General features: G+C 38.5%; 1 protein-coding gene across 1 annotated transcript in view; it reads right to left on the bottom strand.

Moving 5' to 3' along the window:
* The window catches only part of PDE11A (phosphodiesterase 11A), a 380,751-nt gene that overhangs the window by 130,180 nt on the left and 230,787 nt on the right, over positions 1 to 19,784 (bottom strand). The window contains exon 10 of the mRNA XM_082689397.1: positions 3,500 to 3,550. Coding sequence (XP_082545523.1) covers positions 3,500 to 3,550 — 51 coding nt within the window. The remainder of the gene's footprint in view (positions 1 to 3,499; positions 3,551 to 19,784) is intronic.

Here is a 19,784-nt window from a genome sequence, read left to right as displayed (position 1 = left end):
TCTGTGAGTGCGTCCTTGGGTGCGGGTCCTCTAGGGTCTTTCAACAATAGGAAAAGAAATCCACAAACACAGACAGGTATGGAATAGGAAGACAAGATATGAAAAAAGGTAAGGTGATATTAGCCTTGCATTAATGATTATTAAAGATTGGCTATAGGTTTATCATCTGTGAAATCTATGTTCCTTGAAACTATCCCACCGAGGAGTACAAATGGTAGTGAACTGAAAGTAATTAATGGTATGTATTATACTCTTCAATATTATGGGATTTCCATCTCTCCTACTTATTTCTGAGAGTTCTCAGGGTATGTATACCTTACTTATCCTTAAAATGTGACCACTTAGCTTGCCTTGACTCCTTCAGCTTCTGCTGGTCATTTTGATAGAAGGTACTTTCCCTCTGGTCTATATGAGGCTTCCTTTCTCTTAGGCTGCCATTTTCTGTTGCGTTCTATCCGCACTCTGGAACCCTCATGCTCTCGGGGTCACTCATTGCCCTGAAACTGTACTGAGGTCCATACCTTTCCATTCACATTTTTAGCTGAGAAGATGTATCTATAGGAGGCCGGGGTAAGGGACAAATCCAAGAGACAAACCGCACGCTGAACTTGAAATCATTTAGACACTGAGGCCTGTGGCCTCGATTTTCACTAACAAGTGTTCTTAACCAGGAGGCCTCCCAGTCTCTTGTGTAAACAACCCCTTTTTGGTGGTATTCTCAACATATCTGAATCCCAGCTGTGGCACGGTTTGGGCTGCTACCGGAGTCTGGCTTATGTAAGTGTGTATTTGACCTCCAGGTCCTTGTCAGCACCAGAGGATGGTATTTCCTTCCAAACCCTGACTTCATCTCTGAATCACTGATCAATACCTTGGCCCAGCTGCACATAACCGAATACATTGACTCAGCCATCCTGAAATGATGAAGTTTTATGGATAACTCTGATTCCAGATTTCAAATCTCTCTCTGTTTTCTTTATTATCTCTGTTAAAAAATTATTCTAAGTAGCAGAGGTTACAATATATTCGAATGCAAGCTTGGTTTATCTGTACATTTGGGTCAAAACAAAGCATTTATTTACTGCTATTTAGCTACAATGTTAGGAAACTGCCACTACACACACTCCAGTGTGAAATTTCAGTAAATACTTTCAGTGTCTATGTGCAGGATTATTTTAAGCTGACTACATTTTAATGTTATTGCTGCAGTTATAAGACATCAGCCACCAATTATGGTAATGTTTTGTTTACTTTGTATATCAGGAAAAAGAAAGCCATTAGGTTGAAATTATCTACTATATCTCAATTACATTGTAATAAGATACTTACCAATATCTTTCAGGATAAAATCTGGAATAAATCAGTTAAGTTAACATTCTTGATAATTTTAAGATGAAATAACCCTTTGATCTCAAATTTAAATACTTGCTATTTTTAGTATGTTTGCCAGCTAACAATAGAAAAGCATGGCAAACTCCAAGACAGCAGTGTTTTCCTTACTCTATGGAATTAAGAATTAAAGCCAAACAAAGGGCGGTATGTTTAGAGGGTACACAGCTATCGATTTTGACCTGCTGTGCCTCTGTACGTGTCCCATCAAATAGCTCCCGCAGTTGTATCTGTCCCACTGTAAGACTTACTGTCTTTCTCCCTGCTGGTCCTTTCCTTATTTTAGCAATGATGATAATAAAATAACAGTAAACATATAAAACAGTAAGAACAGTAAAATACTGGTGGCAAGTTATTTCCCTAAATCGGATTTCTAGGTAACTAAACTTTATTAAAGTACAAAAGCTGTACCTACTTTTCATGGACATATTTATAAAATAGATAGAAGATACAAAAAATAATCATAGGTAACCATGGTTTTAACATATTCTTAATGAATAATTGTTTTGAATTACAGAACACTGATGCTTTATGGATTCCTTCCTTCCTTCCTTCCTTCCTTCCTCCATCCAACACATATTTACTAAGTATCAGAACCATAGGGATAGAGCAGTGAACACAACATACAGGAAGGGATACCTGGACGACATTCACATTCTAGCTGATGCGCAGGATGTTTATCTCCCTAACAACAGGCCCTGACTGCCACAGTTTGGGGGGTTCTATCTCCTCCTTCTGCTGTCAGCTGTCACCTCTTGCTGGCAACATGTCCATCCTGGTCTGGGTCACTCTTTTCCTGCAGCTCTTTTCTTAAGCCTCCCATTGAGCCAAGGACACCATATATCCCTGGCTGGAGCCCGTGCAGCTGGCTTGCACCCATGGTCAGTGTGCTGCTCCCTGCCCTTCTGAGCAGTCCCCTCATCCCCACTCTGAGTTTGGAGTCTTCCCTTATCCCCTTTCTTTATTCGTGTGCCCCAACTCTAAAGATCTGATGCGGGATCAGGCCCAAAGGTCTCTGGACCATTGTTCCTGGGAAGATGAATGCATCTGTATGTAAATGAAACTCTTAGAAGAGTAGCCACCAAGGGTTATTACATACAAATACCAATACAAAACACTATCTTTCTTACTGTTGTGTTTGCTAAGCTGATCATTCTGAACCTCCTTAAACACTTAAAAAGGCAGAGACCAAAGCTTTCAAAAGGGAGGAAACTCAGGTCTCCCACACTCTCACATTTTGACCACGACTGGATAGAAACACAGGGCAAGGAACAAGAATTCTGGTGCTGCCTTTACGAGAATGGTGGAGATGAAAAAGAATATCTAGGGTGGCTGGTTGACTCAGCTGCAATATGTGACTTGATCTCAGGGTTGTGAGTTCGAGCCCCCTGTTGGTGGTAGAGATTACTTACAAATACAATCTTAAAAAAACAAAGGTAAAGAATATGTAAGACTCATTCACAGACTTACCGTATGTTGGAGTTGAAAGAAGCTTCCACTGAACAGCAGTGAACACGGTGGTTAGGAATTGCAGTTTCAGGGACAGATTGCCTGGCTCTACCCCTTACAATCATTTGGCCTTGGCCTGTCTACTTACTATCTCCACGCCTCAACTGACTCATCTGTATGACTATGTACTTCACAGGGTTAGGAAACTCCAAGGAATTATATAGGTAAAATGCTCTGTATTGTGGTCCATAGTAGGCAGCTGGCAAATGTTAACTAGTATTATCCTAATCTCTTCACTTATTCTTACAGATGAAACTATACATATTTTAAGTGAACAGAAAGTTGGAGGAAAAACGAATGTTAAAGCCAGGTATCCCGATTCTCATAATATTACACAGATTTTTTTCTAATATCACACTTACTTAACAAGTGGAAAGAAATAAATACTGAGTCATTTAAATGATCATGAAGGGGCTACTCAGTTATATATGTAAGTCCCTTTTCCCCTCTAAGACTGAAATATTCAAAACACACCTTTGCCCAGTTCTTTTCCCTAATACCTAGTGGGCAGGAACGATTCTACAGAGGCAAGTGACAACTGGTCAGAATGCTGTGTGGAACTTAACGTGACATACTAGCACGGCACACGTTGCTTTCTTACCTTAAACTTGTCAACTTCGGCTTTTGAACATGTTGCATGGTATGACAGCACCTAATTAAGAAGAAAAGGGAAAGCAAACTGTTTAATACCTAGACATGACTATTCTCTGAAATTCTCCTGGCTTATAAATAAACACAGTTCATTATATCACCTTGACAATAGTGGATTTTTTAATTGAAGTGTAATTGACATACCATATCCTATTAGTTTCAGGTATATACCATCGTGATCTGATACTCTCACACATTACAAAATGATGCCCATGATAAATCTAGTTACCATCTGTCACCATGAAGTTAGTATAATGTTATTGACTGTATTTCTTATGCTGCACATTATATCCCAGGATTTAGTTTTCTAACTGGAAGTTTGGATCTCTTCATCCTCTTTACCTATTTCATCTGCACCTCCCCCTGCCCAACTCTTCCCCTTTAGGGTGGCCAGAAGTTTGTTTCTTGTTTCTATGAGTCTGTTTCTGTTTTGTTTCTTTTCTTTCTTTCTTTCTTTTTTTTTTTAACATTTTATTTATTTGAGAAAGAGAAAGACTTGGGGACAGGGCAGAGGGAGAAGCAGACTCCCCACTGAGCAGGGAGCCAGATACAGGGCTCGATCCGGGGGACTCCAGGGTCATGACCTGCACAGAAGGCAGACACTTCACAGGCTGAGCCCCCAGGCGCCCCTGTTTCATTTGTTCTTTTGTTTTGTTTTTAGGTTCCATGTATCAGATGTTTGATTCGCAAAGATCTTCTTCCATTCAGTAGGCGGCCTTTTTGTTTTGTCCACGGTTTCCTTTGCTGTGCAGAAGCTTTCTAGCTTGACGAAGTCCCATTTGTTTATTTTAGCTTTTTTTGCCCTTACCTGAGGAGGCTGGTCCAAAAAAATATTGCTAAGGCTGGTGTCAAAAAGTTTCTCTGCCTATGTTTTCTTCTAGGAGTTTTATGTCTTCAGGTCTTACATTCAAATCTTTAATCCAATTTGAATTTATTTTTGTAAATGGTGTAAAACAATGGTCCAGTTTCACTCCTTTGTGTGTAGCTGTCTAATTTTCCCAACACCATTTACTGAAGAGACTGTCTTCAACAGTGGATTTTAATGTACACAAAATTTCCAATAACTGTGACACAGATTGTTACTTGTGCAATTGCAAAGGAATCTACTATAATGCTGAATGGAACTGTAGTCCCCATTAAAGGCGAAGTATTTTAAGTCAGGATGTTTTTATAGGTAGTTATTTTGTCAAAGGGACATGATGTGACTCAAGACCACAGTTCCAAAAGGACATGAATACTTGCTCTGTGGAATACTCTGGAACATAAATAAATAAAAATATTGTGGGTGGCGTGTGCACGTGCGCTCGTGTGTGGGGTGTGTGTGTGTGTGTGTGTGTGTGAACTGTGGCAGACACTACAGACGGCTGACTCAACTTCCATTTCCGGTCTAGTCTCACTAGCTTGCTTTTATCACATAGGAAAGATTATATTGATATGCCCAAGCATCTGTGATGTTTTTTGTAAGAGGATTATATTTCTCTGTCCTCCTGACAGCCTTAATATATGACTAAATTTAGCCAACGCCTTGTGGGGAAAAGTGACAGATACTGTTTTTGAGCAGTCTGTAAGAGCCATCACATGGTTCTGCCATCTCCTGGGCCCTTCCACGGTGGGAAGCGTGTGGCCCCCCAGAAGGGCTGCTCCCTTAGCCAGGGTCCCAAAATGAAGAGCATAGACACAGCCAAACCACAGCTGATGATGCCTTAGGTCAGCAGGACCTCAAGCTCTGTGGTAATAAGCTCATTGTAACTTATGATTCTTCTCTGAAAAACAACTGCAAGTTTTGGGGTACAGCAAAATCTGGCATCTGGCAAGTGACCACTATGAGTGTGAGTGATGCTTTGTAATGGACAGTAGAGCAGAATGGGAGAGAGAAATGAGTCTGGCCCTGGACTGCCCTGCCTCAGACTTTTTGTTATGTAAGACAAATATACACACATTTGCTTAAGTCAGTGTTAGTATGTTACAAGGCATACACACACACACACACACACACACACATGCACTTTATACACGTTGTATGTTTCATGCTACCAATCCCATTCCTTTTTTTTTTTTTTAAAGATTTTATTTATTTATTTGACAGAGAGAGAGCACAAGTAGACAGAGAGACAGGCAGAGAGAGAGAGAGAGAGAGAGGAAAGCAGGCTCTCCACTCAGCAGAGAGCCCGATGCGGGACTCGATTCCAGGACCCTGAGATCATGACCTGAGCCGAAGGCAGCGGCTTAACCCACTGAGCCACCCAGGCGCCCCCCTATTCCTTTTTTTAAAAGATTTTATTTGTTTATTGAGAGAGAAAGAGGGATCATGTGCAGGGGGGAGGGGTAGAGGGAGAAGCAGACTCCCCACTGAGCTGGGAGGCCAATGTGGGGCTTGATCCCAGGTATCTCCTGCTTAACACCAGTAATCTATTCTTGAAAATCAGGTTCCACCTGAAAACACCCACAGGGAGCCTGTTTTCCATTATTTTTCATTGAAAAAAATTATAATACATGATAAAAGCTACCGGGGCTTCCTAAAACTTAATGAAAACACAGTAAAATGAATCTGTATGTATGAAACAAAAAATGTTAGGTTATAAATTGCGTCAAGTATTTATCTTCTGATAATAACCAAAACGTCTTAATCAAACATTGCTCTCTATTCAGTAGAATTTTCTCTCCCATTGTCAGCACTTTGATCACTCGCCTATTTTCCCATAGTTTTCTCAACAACTTCTCATCTTTGGGAGGCGACACACTGTCAGATACTATGAAGCAAAAACAAGAGCTAAATATTAGCAGCCTGTGGTGACAAATCGGGAGGAGTCGTCTTTCTTAGCAGCAGGGACAACCGAGATGCACAGCTTCATTGTTAAATTCTGTGTGGTTCCCAACATGTCTGTCTACACATGATTTGGATGTTAGACCAAGTCTATCTGCAATGTAAATAAAAATTTTTCCTATACCTCATTTTGTTTAAAAAAATTATAGAGTTTTCAGGAAGTATATTTTTTCCCAATATAAACAAAGGCACAAAAATGTATTGAGGGGGCACCTGGGTGGCTCAGTCCTTAAGCATCTGCCTTCGTCTCAGGTCATGATCCCAGGGTCCTGGGATTGAGGCCCACATGGGCTCCCTGCTTGGTGGGGAGCCTGCTTCCCCCTCTCCAGCTCCCCCTGATTGTGCTCTTCCTCTCCTTCTGTCAAATAAATAAAGTCTTTTAAAAAATGTTGTATTGAGAAAGAAATATGTTCTATGAGGTTTGGTTATTAAAAGCCAAGATATTTTCTAATGGGGAAACTTCTGTGATGTGGTCCTGTACCTCACTCAGTTCTTAGGAAGGTTATATGGGATAATCCGTGTCAAATGGTTGGCACACAAATAATCAATTTACAGCTCTTGTATTAATATTTAATTACATTTTTGTCATATAAGTATTTGGTAGAGTTTTGTGTCATCCTAGTATTATTTTCATTGGATCATAAGTACTTATAGATATTTTCAATGCAAAAATAACTGAATGGATTTTTTTCTTTTAGTTCAGTTTTATTCTCCTAACTTTTTTTTTTTAAGATTTTATTTATTTACTTGACAGACAGAGATCACAAGTAGGCAGAGAGGCAGAGAGAGAGGAGGAAGCAGGCTCCCTGCTGAGCAGAGAGCCCGATGTGGGGCTCTATCCCAGGACCCTGGGATCATGACCTGAGCCGAAAGCAGAGGCTTTAACCCACTGAGCCACCCAGGCGCCCTTATTCTGATAACTTTAATTTGGATGTCATTTTATTAACATTTATTACAACTTATAAGTCTCTCTTTGCAGATTAATTTTCAAAATTTATCTTTACTTTAACAAAGAAAATTCCACAAAAATTCAAGCTGAAATTCAAAATCTCTACCACCAGATGGTGCTTAGCCAGGCTTGTAGTATTCAGGGCACACCACCCACTCACCTTGTTTAAATCAAATTTGCCCACAACCTTTATTATTAAAAAAAAAAAAAAAAAAAAAAAAAGGAGCCATCAACTCCACTTAATTGAAACTGTTTGAATCAGTGAAGCAGACAATTATTGCAGAGAAAGACTTTTGTCCACTTCACACCACTTTACCACAGTTGGCGTAATTAGTGAGCTTGTTCATCACCTGCTTCCCCCACTATACTGGAAGCACTCGGAAGGATCAGGTCTGGTTTGGGTCCCCCATGGATAGCCTGTCCCTAGGAGTGTGCCTGATACTTAGTTGGTACTCAACAGATATTTGGTGAATCAAGGGGTAAAAAATAAAATGATCTTAAAAGAAGCTCTCCATTTCCCATAATGCTTCACTGCTTATATTACGAGTGGCCTTAATGCCTATCTTTCCATTAGTGAAATCATAATACGCCTTAGAGCATAAACTGAGCCATGTAGGTCGGGTTGCCAGATTTAGCAAATAAAAATACAGGATTACCCAGTTAAATTTGAATTTCAGATCAACAATCAATATTTGCAAAATGGGGACATACTGTTACTAAAAATACTGTTATTGATCTGAAATTCAAATTTAACTAGGCGTCTTGTGTTTTTACCTAGAAACCCTACTTCTACTCTTTCCAAATTAAAAAGGCTAGAAACAGGGCGCCTGGGTGGTTCAGTGGGTTAAGCCGCTGCCTTCGGCTCAGGTCATGATCTCAGGGTCCTGGGATCCAGTCTCGCATCGGGCTCTCTGCTGGGCAGGGAGCCTGCTTCCTCCTCTCTCTCTCTCTGCCTCTCTGCCTACTTGTGATCTCTGTCTGTCCAATAAATAAATAAAATCTTAAAAAAAAAAAAAAGGCTAGAAACAAATATGGAAACCTCAAAGCCACATCCCAGAATATTCATGTTCTTCCCCCACCCTCACCCACAATATCTCCCAGTGACTTTTTTCCCCCAGTATTTTATTTGGCAAACCTATCAAATGCCTTGAGTCTGGAATATTTTTAGCAATGTCAAATAACCCCATTAATCTAAGATCTTGTGACAAATCTATGGATGGATGCCATTGAAGAAAAGAAAACAAAAGTAATTCCTGATTACTTTTAGCATAGCAAATATTCAAAATATTCAAAAGAGAATCATACATATATATGTATGTATATATATATATATATATATATATATATATATATATACACACATATATGACACCATATGGCACAACTAATGACTAAAGACTAAAAGATCAGGCAAATTTCTATTGTTGAGAATTAAACTTAAAGAATAAAATATATATTTTTAGGTAGATAGATAGATAAATAGACATGGCCTGGAGGTTTTTCTTTTTTTTTAAAAAAATGATTATTCAAGTATAATTGACATGTTATATTAGTTTCAGGTGTGCAACATATTGATTCAACAATTCTACACATTACTCAATGCTCACGACAATAAGTATAGTTACCATACAATGTTATTATAATATTATTGACTATATTCCTTATACTATACTTTTCATTTCTGTGACTTTTAATTTTATAACTGGAAGTTTGTACCTCTTAAGCCCTTCACCTATTTTGTCCATCCTCTTACTCCCTTCCTACTGGTAACCACCGGTTTGTTCTCAATACTTAAGAGAGTGTTTGGTTTTTTGCTCATTTGTTTTGCTTTGCCTTTTTTTATATTCCACATGTAATTGAAATCACATGGAATTTGTCTTTCTCTGTCTGACTTCTTCACTTAGCACAGTAGTGTTGAGGTCCATCCATGTTGTTGCAAATGAAGAATTATATATATATTTTTAAGATTATTTATTTATTTGAGAGAGAGAGAGAGTATGTGTGTGAGAGCACATGCAGAGGCCTGGGGACAACGGGGTGGGAAAGAGAATCTAAACAGACTTGCACTAAGCTCCTAGCTGGAGGTGGGGCTGGATCACACGACCCTGAGATCACAACCTGAGCGAAAATCAAGAGTTGACCACTTAACCGACTGGGCCACACAGACACCCCAAGAATTATGTTTTTTTTTTTTAAACTACTATTGTCAGACCCTCTTGGATAAGTGAGCACTTCTTCCATGAGTCCAGACTCTATTAATTTTATAAGAATTCCATCAGCTGTGTATTTCATGTCAAGATCTAGGTATTGGTTTTTGAGTGGTAATATCTTTGGTCTAGTAAAAATGCTTTACTATGAATGCATTGTAGTAGTTTGAAGAAAGAAGCCTTCGCAAATTTTAATTATATAAATATTTTCTCTGTGATAAACATTGTTAGGTTATGAGTTTAGCCATAACATACTCACTTGTCAATTTTTTTGACAGCTAAATAAATTTGTATAAAGCTTATGTACAAAACTGATCCACAGAACACTTGACAAATATTAAACTTTCACAAGAAAATTTCTATCCCAGATGGTTTTATCTTGTGTGTTTGTATTAAATTAGAAAATTTCTCAAGACTGGTTGACTTGAACTCACAATGGGGAGATAAGGAACCAATGGGGAGATCAGGAACAAGACTCTAACTAGTGACTTGTTAGAGCAGGTGAACTCTAACTTGAGTAATCTTAATAGCTCCAAAAATAAGTTATTATTTGCAAACCCTACCAACTACAATTAGCTTTTGGATTGAACTTGCTCTTAAGAAAACAAAGAAACAAAAAATGCAGGAAAAGCAATATAAAGCAATCATCAGACCCATGAACAAAAGTGTAAAGGACTCATGTTTTTTTGTGGAGCTTTTACAGTGGGAAAACACAATTAACTACATTTCAAAAGAAAAACAATGAACCGAGCTAAGAAACACGACCAAGCCTTGCCCTCTGTCAAACGCGGTTCAAGACCAGAGCCAGAGCCAGTGCTCGCCTTGAATTCCCAGGAAGTGCCCTTAAGTAGCTGACAGCAAATCTCTCACATCAATAGTTTTGAATGTTAATTTATTGTAGATCTGGACAGTCATTTGCTCCTAAAATGAGAAATGGACCATTACAGATATTGGCTGAGAGGAGTACAACTATAAAGAACTATTTAACAGGGAGGAGGAACACAGCCCTTGCTGCAGCCCCAGACTGGCTGTCTCGGGCAGAAAGGCAGGGCATAAATATTTACTGAAGTTTTATGGCTCTGGTGGCAAAAGTGGCACGTGGTGGCATTTAGAAACTAAACATGTCTGAGTTAAGTTAAGCCAATCCAAAGTAAAGTCCCAAATAATTTATGTTGATGAGCTCCATAGAAATAAAGAAGATTTGCTAGCAGCCATAGGCTTGCAGCCAAAGATGATGACGACCAATACGGAAAAGAACTTCCATTTTACTTGGAATGACCTAATGGAAGTGCCTTCTCAGTGAGGAACCAGACTCGAGGATTTCTTAACAAAAGGATGACAAGCTTCACAGATACTTCCACGGAATGAAGGCGTAGAAACGGAGATCATGTTTCTACTACTTAAGTAGAAACTGAGAAACTGCTTGCTTTCTAATGGAATGGAATGTTCACAAAGGGACTTCAGAAACCTGCGTCTGCTATGTGATATGTTACCATGACCTTCAGAATGTATCTGCCATTAATATATATATATTATTTATTTTGTATTTTATTTTATTTATTTTTTTAAGGAGGCTCCATGTCCAGCATGGAGCCCAACATGAGACTTGAACTCACAATGGGGAGATCAGGAACCAAGTGAAAGCCAAGAGTCAGATGCGTAACCAACTGAACCATCCAGATGCCCCTAAAAAATATATATATATATATATATATATATTTTAAAGATTTATTCATTTATTTATTTGAGAGAGAGGATGAGCAGAGGGAGAGAGAGACAAGGGGACTCCATGCTGAGTGGGGAGCCCTACCTGGGTCTCCATCCCAGGACCCTGAGATCATGACCTGAGCGGAAATCCAGTCAGAAGCTCAACCAATTGAGCCATGTAGGTGACCCTGTTATAAACAAATATTTTAAAAAATCCAAAGCAGATTTGACCTTTTTGAATTTAAAGTAGAATGAAGATACCTGCTGAATCTGGGGTAGTAAATAACCAATTGTCAGCTGGACTTTAAGATCTGCTGCTTTTTTAACTACTACATGCAAGAAAGAAGGACCACATCTGTAGTTCCTATCAACACATATTTTGGTGGGGCCTACTATGTGCAAGCCATTGTAACAGACATTTGGGGCTTCCCTTCCCCCTCCTGCCAAATAAATTTTACTTGGGGTCTCAATTTTATTTGACTGCTGGGAGTCGTATGAACGACTGTGCTGGAAATGGTTGTTGAGACTTACAGAGGAGCCCAGCACTGTGCACTGTGACTGATTACTGATGTCTTCAGTAGGTGCTGGGCAGGAAGAGTGGTGGCATTTGTGCTACATATGTGCAATCCGAATATAAGAAATGAGCCTCTGGATCAAACTCATCCAGTCCAAGGCGCTCTCTCTCTTTTTAAAATTAACATACAGTGTATTTTTTTTTTCTCCAAGGCTCTCTTCATAAAAGAGCTGCAAAGATAAATTTTGAGAAAATCACAGATGTCTAAATTTAAATGATTAGGTTTATACCTAAAATGTGGATGTAATTTTGGTTTTCAATTTCATTTTGTATTAGATATCATTTGTACTGATAATAAGCCTATTAGCTCTGTAGCCACTGCTGGCCCTCTGGAATATAAGAAACAGTGACTTTCTCATATAAGAGCCTAAAAGCTCTCCATTTGACCAGTAGGACAAATTAGAATAAAGTATAAGAAACTGGGTTGCAAGAAAGTATCAAGTTCTTACTGGGTCCATCTTAGTGGGGGCTTAAAAGAGTCATCTTAGTTTTGATGTAACAAGCCTCTTGTTTTATACAGAAACAGAAAGAATATAAAAGCGCCCACCATATTGTGTTCAGTGAGATGTGAATAGAAGTTTTTCAAAGAGCTTGGTTTTCTGAAATCTACCTTGACAATGATGTCCCCATATTAAACGATTAGACTTTTAAGTCAGTGTGAGAACTGCTCATCTTCGCTGGATTCTCTATTAATGAATCTTCTTGACAGAATAGATGTGCCATTTTTGCATTTGTTTTATTCAAAGGTGTGGATTCAACATCTCCATTGGTTTGAGAGATCCCTCAACTTGGGATGAGTTGTGTCTTCATCATTTATTCACCCAAAGCAAAGGTTTAACCTGATTATTCAATGTCATTACTAAATTAAAATGATAATATTGGTAACAACTCTCCAAATTTCAACCTAATCTTGAAAAGCAAGACTCTAAAATACTTTCATAATTATAAATACTACCAATTAGCTAGGATATAATGACAACATTGACATTCATTTGGTAGTTACTCAAACTATCTTTTACCCTTTGCCTGTAAGTTGATAAATATTGGTACAGGTACATAGGATACAGGGGATAACATATTTCATATTGCAGAAATCCTGAAACTCAACAGGTACTCTGTAACTACATGCAAATTATTATCCACAGAGATGAAGAAGGCCACACATCCCTTGCTATTTTTCTCATGAGAAGTGCAGTCTATGTCCTCTCCTCTTGACTCCAGGTAGGGTTTGTGACTATTCACTAATGACATAATATATACTAGTGATGCTGTGCTAGTTGTACTGGGTCCTGTGACTGGAAGCTTCTATTGCCTAGCCCATGAAATATTCTCTCTTGTAGCCCTGAACCACTGTGTATAATGTCTGTTTACCCTTTACCCCATCAGATGTTCCGCCACTTGAAGAAGCCTGAGGGATGAAAGGCCAAGTGCAAGGAGAAAAAAGCCAAGGAGCTCTATGAAGCCACACATGTAAGTGAGTGAAGAAGCCATCCTGAAATACATCTTCCTGCCCCAATCACCCACCTGATACCATGTGGATCTGAGATGAACCATCAATTTCAGCCCTTTTGGAATTCTTGATCCATACGATCATAAGCAAAATGTTGAGTGTTTTAAGCCACTCAGGTTTAGGATAGTGGATAAGGAGCATTAAATAAGCAAAACAACATCAGTCTTCAACTGCAACTTGCCACTCCATGTCATCCATAATTTATGTAATGTATTCCAACTGTCAACTAAAGCTTGTCTTTCAAAACTTAGGTAAGATTGACTCGAACCCCTAAAACCATGCAATACTATGGAAATTCAAAGCCTTTTTCAAAGTATCTGCAAATTCTTGGCAGGTTCATATTCTTACTTGACCTTCAAGTTCCCATGTATTTTTATGCTGTACCCATTGTACATAGATGTGAAATTCAACTCCTTCTTAAATTTTCATAAAAACATCCACTCACATCAACCATTCATGAGTTCAGTAGATCAAGAAAGTTTTCTTTTTGTTCTTTCCTCCTTCCTTCTCTCTCTCTCTCTCCCTCCTCCTTTCTTTCTCCCTCTTCCTTTCCTCCTTCTCTCCTCTCTATTTCTCTCTCTCCCCTCTTTCTTCTTTTTGTGAAAAACAAATGATGGGGTTACATCATTTCAAATCAAATGCCAGCTTCACCATTCTCAAAATGCCTCTTGATTCCTTCCACCAATGTGGAATTTCATTGACCCTTAATCTCAGAAGTTGCAGCCTCTCCTCATTTTCCTGGCTACTCTCCAATGTATTCTTCCCTTTTACCTTTTCTCCTTTCTCCCCCCGTTTCAAATGTAAAATAACAAAATTCTCTCTCCTTCTCACACAGAATGTCTTCCACACCCTTTGGTTGTTGGAGGCAGTTAAAACCTATTCCATCATATCTTTACTACCCCCAAGAGGGCTTGCCAAGGATTTTCCCATAAAATTCTGGTACCTACAATTAGATAATATTTCACCCATATTGTTATACATCAGAAGTTCTCATACACACCTTAAGTTATTCACTAGCTCAGTGGTTCTCAAACTTTTGTGTGCATCAGAGCACAGATGTCTGGGCCCTGACTTTAGAGTTCCCAAGTTAGCAGGTCTGGAGGGGAGCCAGAGTGTTTGTATTTTCAGCAAGTTCCCAGGTGATGCTGATGCTGCTGATCTGGGAACCACAGCTTGAGAACCGCTGGTCTAAATCTCACCATGGATTCCAGGTTAAAAATGCCTAGAAATCAGAGTGGACCTTACTGGCTGGATGTTGGAGTGAGTAGAGAGGAAAGAAATAAAGCTTATCCAAGTCTTCTCCTAAATCCCAGTGTGATCTGAACAGCTTCTTTATTTGAAATGTTTCCTTAGCTCTATTTTACTAATTCTACTTCCTGTAACTAGATTTCTTTTCATTTCTTAATTATGTTGAAAATGGAAATATAAAACAAGTGAAATTAGTTTCATTTTGGCTTATGAAAGCAATTGGGTCAAAATCCTGTTTAAAATCATGTCATCACATAAGTCAACTCTACAACATTTTTGAGCACAGAAATCAGAATTCATCCCTGAATTGTCACTGGCTTATAGTATGACCACATTCTTTCCTTATTTAAAGGGGTCAATAGTAGTTCTTGATTTTGCTTGTGTGGATTAATTGATTTATGGATTATTTACAGCAATTCTAAAGGCAGGCCATTTCCTTTCATTTAGTGAAGTGTTGTATTCTTAATTTGCCACCACAGTACAGTGACAGTGGGAAGCAATATAGCTTGGCAGTTGAGCAGAGGGGTTTTTGGAGTCAGACTGACTGAGCTCATAATCCTGGCTTCACAAGCCCAGTAACTTTAGCCTAATGGCTCACCCCATGTGAGGCTCAGTTCTCTCTTCAGTAAAAGGGAGGAGATATCCACATTTTCCATTCAGTTTTCACTGGCCAGTGCAAGGCCCATGTCTCCATTTGACTTCAAGGGAGTGCAAAAGTGTAACCATACCATAGGCTCAAAGGGACAGAATCAGAAATATTTGCTCGTGGGCCTAATGAATATCACAACAGACTAGGCAATCATATAGCAAGTTGTGTTAGAACTGTGTTTGAAATCGGAGCAGATGTGTCCAATGTATGAATTGTAGTATAGGAATTTTGTGGTGTTATTCGACTTTCACTTATTTCCTGATTCTCTTCTGAGTTTCAAAGAGCTGTGTTTGGTAGGCAGGATCTCCAAATAAGTGGGATTACAGTATATGCTCATTAAATATTCTTTATACTTAGCATTATAGTACATGTAGTATATGCTCATTAAACATTGTTGATTTGACTAAACATCTTCTGATACCTATAGAAGAGAATTATTTATAAGTGAAGGATTATGATTGGCTTTTTTCTGTTACATAACATTAAGGAATTGCTTAGTTATTAATGTCAATCATTTCAATGTCCTTAGGGTGAAAGAAACACACTATTTCTTTCAAAAAAGTTGTATGTGGTAATAATTCTCCCAAGTAATAAAAGTTTTAGTAAGTCCCTCATTAAAGATCTCAGCTATTAACACTTAAATGAAAAAGGTTTCTTTTGGATTAATTCTTAGTGTGATTCAATATGATCCCATACAAACACCTAAAGGAATATAATTTATAACTCCTTCAAAATAAGTGTTTCTTTCCTACAGTTGCATTATTCCCCACATTTTGTTTTAATGTGAGGCTGTTTTTCTTAATCATGTATGTTATTATATGTATTAATGTTTCATAAATGCTTTTCTAATGAATTCCTTGCTTACTTGTTTTTCTTGTTTGTTAATTCAAACAGAGGAGAACATAACATTTTTCTGGACTAACTGAGCAACTTGGAATGGTTATTACTGTGTCTAAAATGACTATAATATGTGCCAATGGCTTTTCAAATCTATAATTTACATATCTGGAACTATTAGTAGTCTGATTTCACTTATTGGCATACTTCTAAGTAGCCCATTATTGAGTATTTATATATTTATTTTCTATACCTCTTCCCTCATGGATTTTGCATAACCAACAAGGCTACTGTGGTTGCTGATTTGGGAGAAAGAAATATTGCTTATTTGCAGTGGTTATGCAGGAAGCACGAAGAACTTTATGTTTGATGCAGCTTGGTTTTGCTGGGAGCCCCTTTTGGAGTGAAAGGACTAAGGAGGGACCAGGCCTACTCTGAGCCACTGTCACCCACAGGGATGGCTGGTTGCCATGAAGGAAGGGAAGTCCAAAAGTAAGACTAAAAAGGGCAATTTTTAATCTGTCCGACCTAAAGTTGGTGGCCATAGAAATCAGATGGTATTTGAGAAAGTCAGGAAACAGCATTATCTCAGGTGGGTATCAAGATCATGAGCCATTCATCCAACCAAGGAGTATCTACTGAGGACTTAATTTGTTCCAAGCACTGTGCACATGGTCCCTGTCTTAATGGAACTTCTGTTTCAGCAATAGAGAGTGTACTAAGCAGGCAAACATATGCACTGAAATAATTGCTACAGAGTCAATAAGCAAAATGCTGAATGAGAATGGGGGTGGGCCAAGTGTGGGGCGTGGAAGGAAAGTTGGTTAGAGATGGCCTTGCTGAGATGGTATTTAAGGTAAGACCTGGAAAATAAAAAGGACTAGCCAGACCAAAGGGTGGAGGGAAGATATTTTGGGCAGAAGGTGAAGTTGCTTCTAAGGATAATATGAGTGAGGCAGGGGTGGCCTGAGATGAAGTAGAGGTGCTAAGCAGAGTCCAGGCCATCCAGGGCCTTCTGGGCTAATAAAAGATTTTATTATAGTCAATGGGAAGACACTGAGGTTTTTTAGGTAAGAGACCCACATGATCTTGTTAGCTTTCCCATCACTGTGATCAAGGAAGCCCCTTCTCAATTAAACCTGATCCCAGAGGTGACCACCTCCAAGTAATAAAAATTTTAGTAATTTTTGAGGCAGTTATTCCCTTGTTATTGATGTAGTTTTTCCTGTTTTTGAACTTATATAGAGGGATCCCCATTATGTGTAGAATTTGACCCTGATTGCTGTGTAGAGGATGTATTGGAGGTGGACAGGAGTGGCTATGGATGAGAGAATGGTGGCTGGGCTAGGGCAGTGGAATTAGATGCTGAGATCTATGGAGACAATGCACAGAGATCTAGAAAGAAGAGCCCTGCTCAGGGAGAAAAGGACCAGAACCACGAAGTACTCAGCCTTTGTCAGTATTGTTGGAGACTCTGGCAGTCCAAGTACCTGGCCTGGGTCCCATGCTTTGAAGGGCTCCATTCTGGCCCTCTTGGAGGATTCAACAGTATGTAAGTGGACAATAAGAGAGGTCTAAGGCCAGCCACAAAGCCTTGCCAGTTAGGAAACACTGAAGTCCAAGGGAAAGGGGACCTCATCCTGAAAGCTTAGAGAAAATATATCTTTGATAGCATCTCATGCAAGGGCCATTGCCTTTCAAAAATCTTATGCTTAGTGTCTTCAATAAGATTCAAGAAGCTAGAGCAGAAAACCATATAGGTAAAATAGGTCTGGATGAAATTAAAAAAAAACAAGGACTGAGATAACAAATGTCTACTGTCATTTCTTCCCAACATATCTGCAATAGCATACATTTCTAGTTACTCTTTATTAAAGTATCTTGCTTTGTTTTCTTTATGACACATCATCATGAATTTATCTTGTTAGTTTATTTGTTTACTTACTTACTGATTGTCTTTTCCCAAAGACTACAAGGTGCATGAGAATAGGAATATTACTTGTTTGCTCACTGCTGAATCCTCAATACCTAGAACACTATCCACTGCAAAGTAACTCAACAAATACCAGTGATTGAATACACAGTCAACAACATGCAAATGTGATTGGTTAGAATATGAGAAAATTTTGAGGGAATCCAAATTATGATAGCAGAATTTATATCCTGATTGGAGTTAGTAAAGATTTAAAAAATATATATTTATTTATTTGACAGAGAGAGAGAGAGATCACAAGTAGGCAGAGGCAGGCAGCGAGAGAGGGGGAACCAGGCTCCCCACTGAGCAGAGAGCCCAATGTGGGGCTCGATCCCAGGACCCCAGGATCATGACCTGAGCCGAAGGCAGAGGCCTTAACCCACTGAGCCACCCAGGTGCCCCGAAGATTTTTTTTTTTTTTAATGCAAGAGTTCAGGATTGACAAATCATTGGAAAAGAATAGAGAGGTCAGAAGTGGACTGACACTTGTATAGTCATTTGTTTTTCAACACAGGTGCCAAAGTAATCCAATGGAGAAAAAAAGGACTTTTTAATAAATGGGACATACAATAAAATGAACCTTAACCGGTACCATGTACGAAAATTACTGAGATTGATCATAGAGCCAAATGTAAAAGCTAAGACCATAAAGCTTTTAGATGAAAGCACAGGGGAATGTATTCTTGATTTGTGGGCAGGTAATGGATTCTTATATCACAGAAAGCAATAACCTTAAAACTGGAAGAAAAGACAAATTAAGCTTCATCAAAACTAAAAACATCTGCTCATCAAAACACACCATGGAGAAAGTGAATAAGCAAGATTTGAATAAAAACATTTACAACATATATATTGGACCAAGGATCAGTATCCAGGATATATACAGAACTCCTACCATCCAGTAATACAAAGGCAAACAATCTAATTAAAAGTGGGCGGAAATTTGGGAGCTCACAAAAGACATATAAGTGGTAAATAAACACATGAGAAAAATGTAAAATGTTTTTAGTTGTATATTTTGTATATTTATATTGCTGTATATTGTATATTTAAAATTAAAACCACAATAAAATATCACTACATATTTACCAAAGGGCTAGAATTATAAACAATGATAGCACCAAATACCGATGAGATTGTGAAACAACTAAAACTTTCATAGTTACACACCAGAAGAAAAACATACCTGACATTTTCTTATAAAACTAATATATAGGGTGCCTGGGTGACTCAGCTGGTTAAGGTCTGACTCTTGCTTTAGGCACAAGTCATGATCTCATGGGCTGTGAGATCGAGCCCTGTGTTGGGCACCATGCTCAGCGTGGCAGTCTGCTTGAGGATTCTCTCCCTCTACCCTTCCCCTCACTCGCACTCTCTTCCTTTCTGTCTATCTCTCTAAGATAAATAAATAATTCTTAAAAAAAAACCTCAATATACACTGACCTTTTGATAGAGTAATTCAAGTACTAGGTATTAGATCAAGAGATATAAAAGCATATGTTTATAAAAATACTTTTTTACAAAAATGTTCATGCTGTTTTATTCATAGAGCCCCAAATTGGAAATAGCCTGTGTATCCATCAATGGGAGAATGGATAAACACATTGTGGTATGATTCCACAATGAAATACTAATCATCAGTTGAAAGGAATAAACTTACATATATTCTCAATATGGGTGACTCTCAAATGCATTGTGCTGGTTGAAAGAAGCATTAAATAAAAGATTTCACATTGTATAATTTAATTTATGTGA

Source organism: Mustela nivalis (genome assembly GCF_964662115.1).
Source record: "Mustela nivalis genome assembly, chromosome: 11".
Lineage (NCBI taxonomy): Eukaryota > Metazoa > Chordata > Mammalia > Carnivora > Mustelidae > Mustela > Mustela nivalis.
This window is presented reverse-complemented; position numbering and strand designations above follow the sequence as displayed.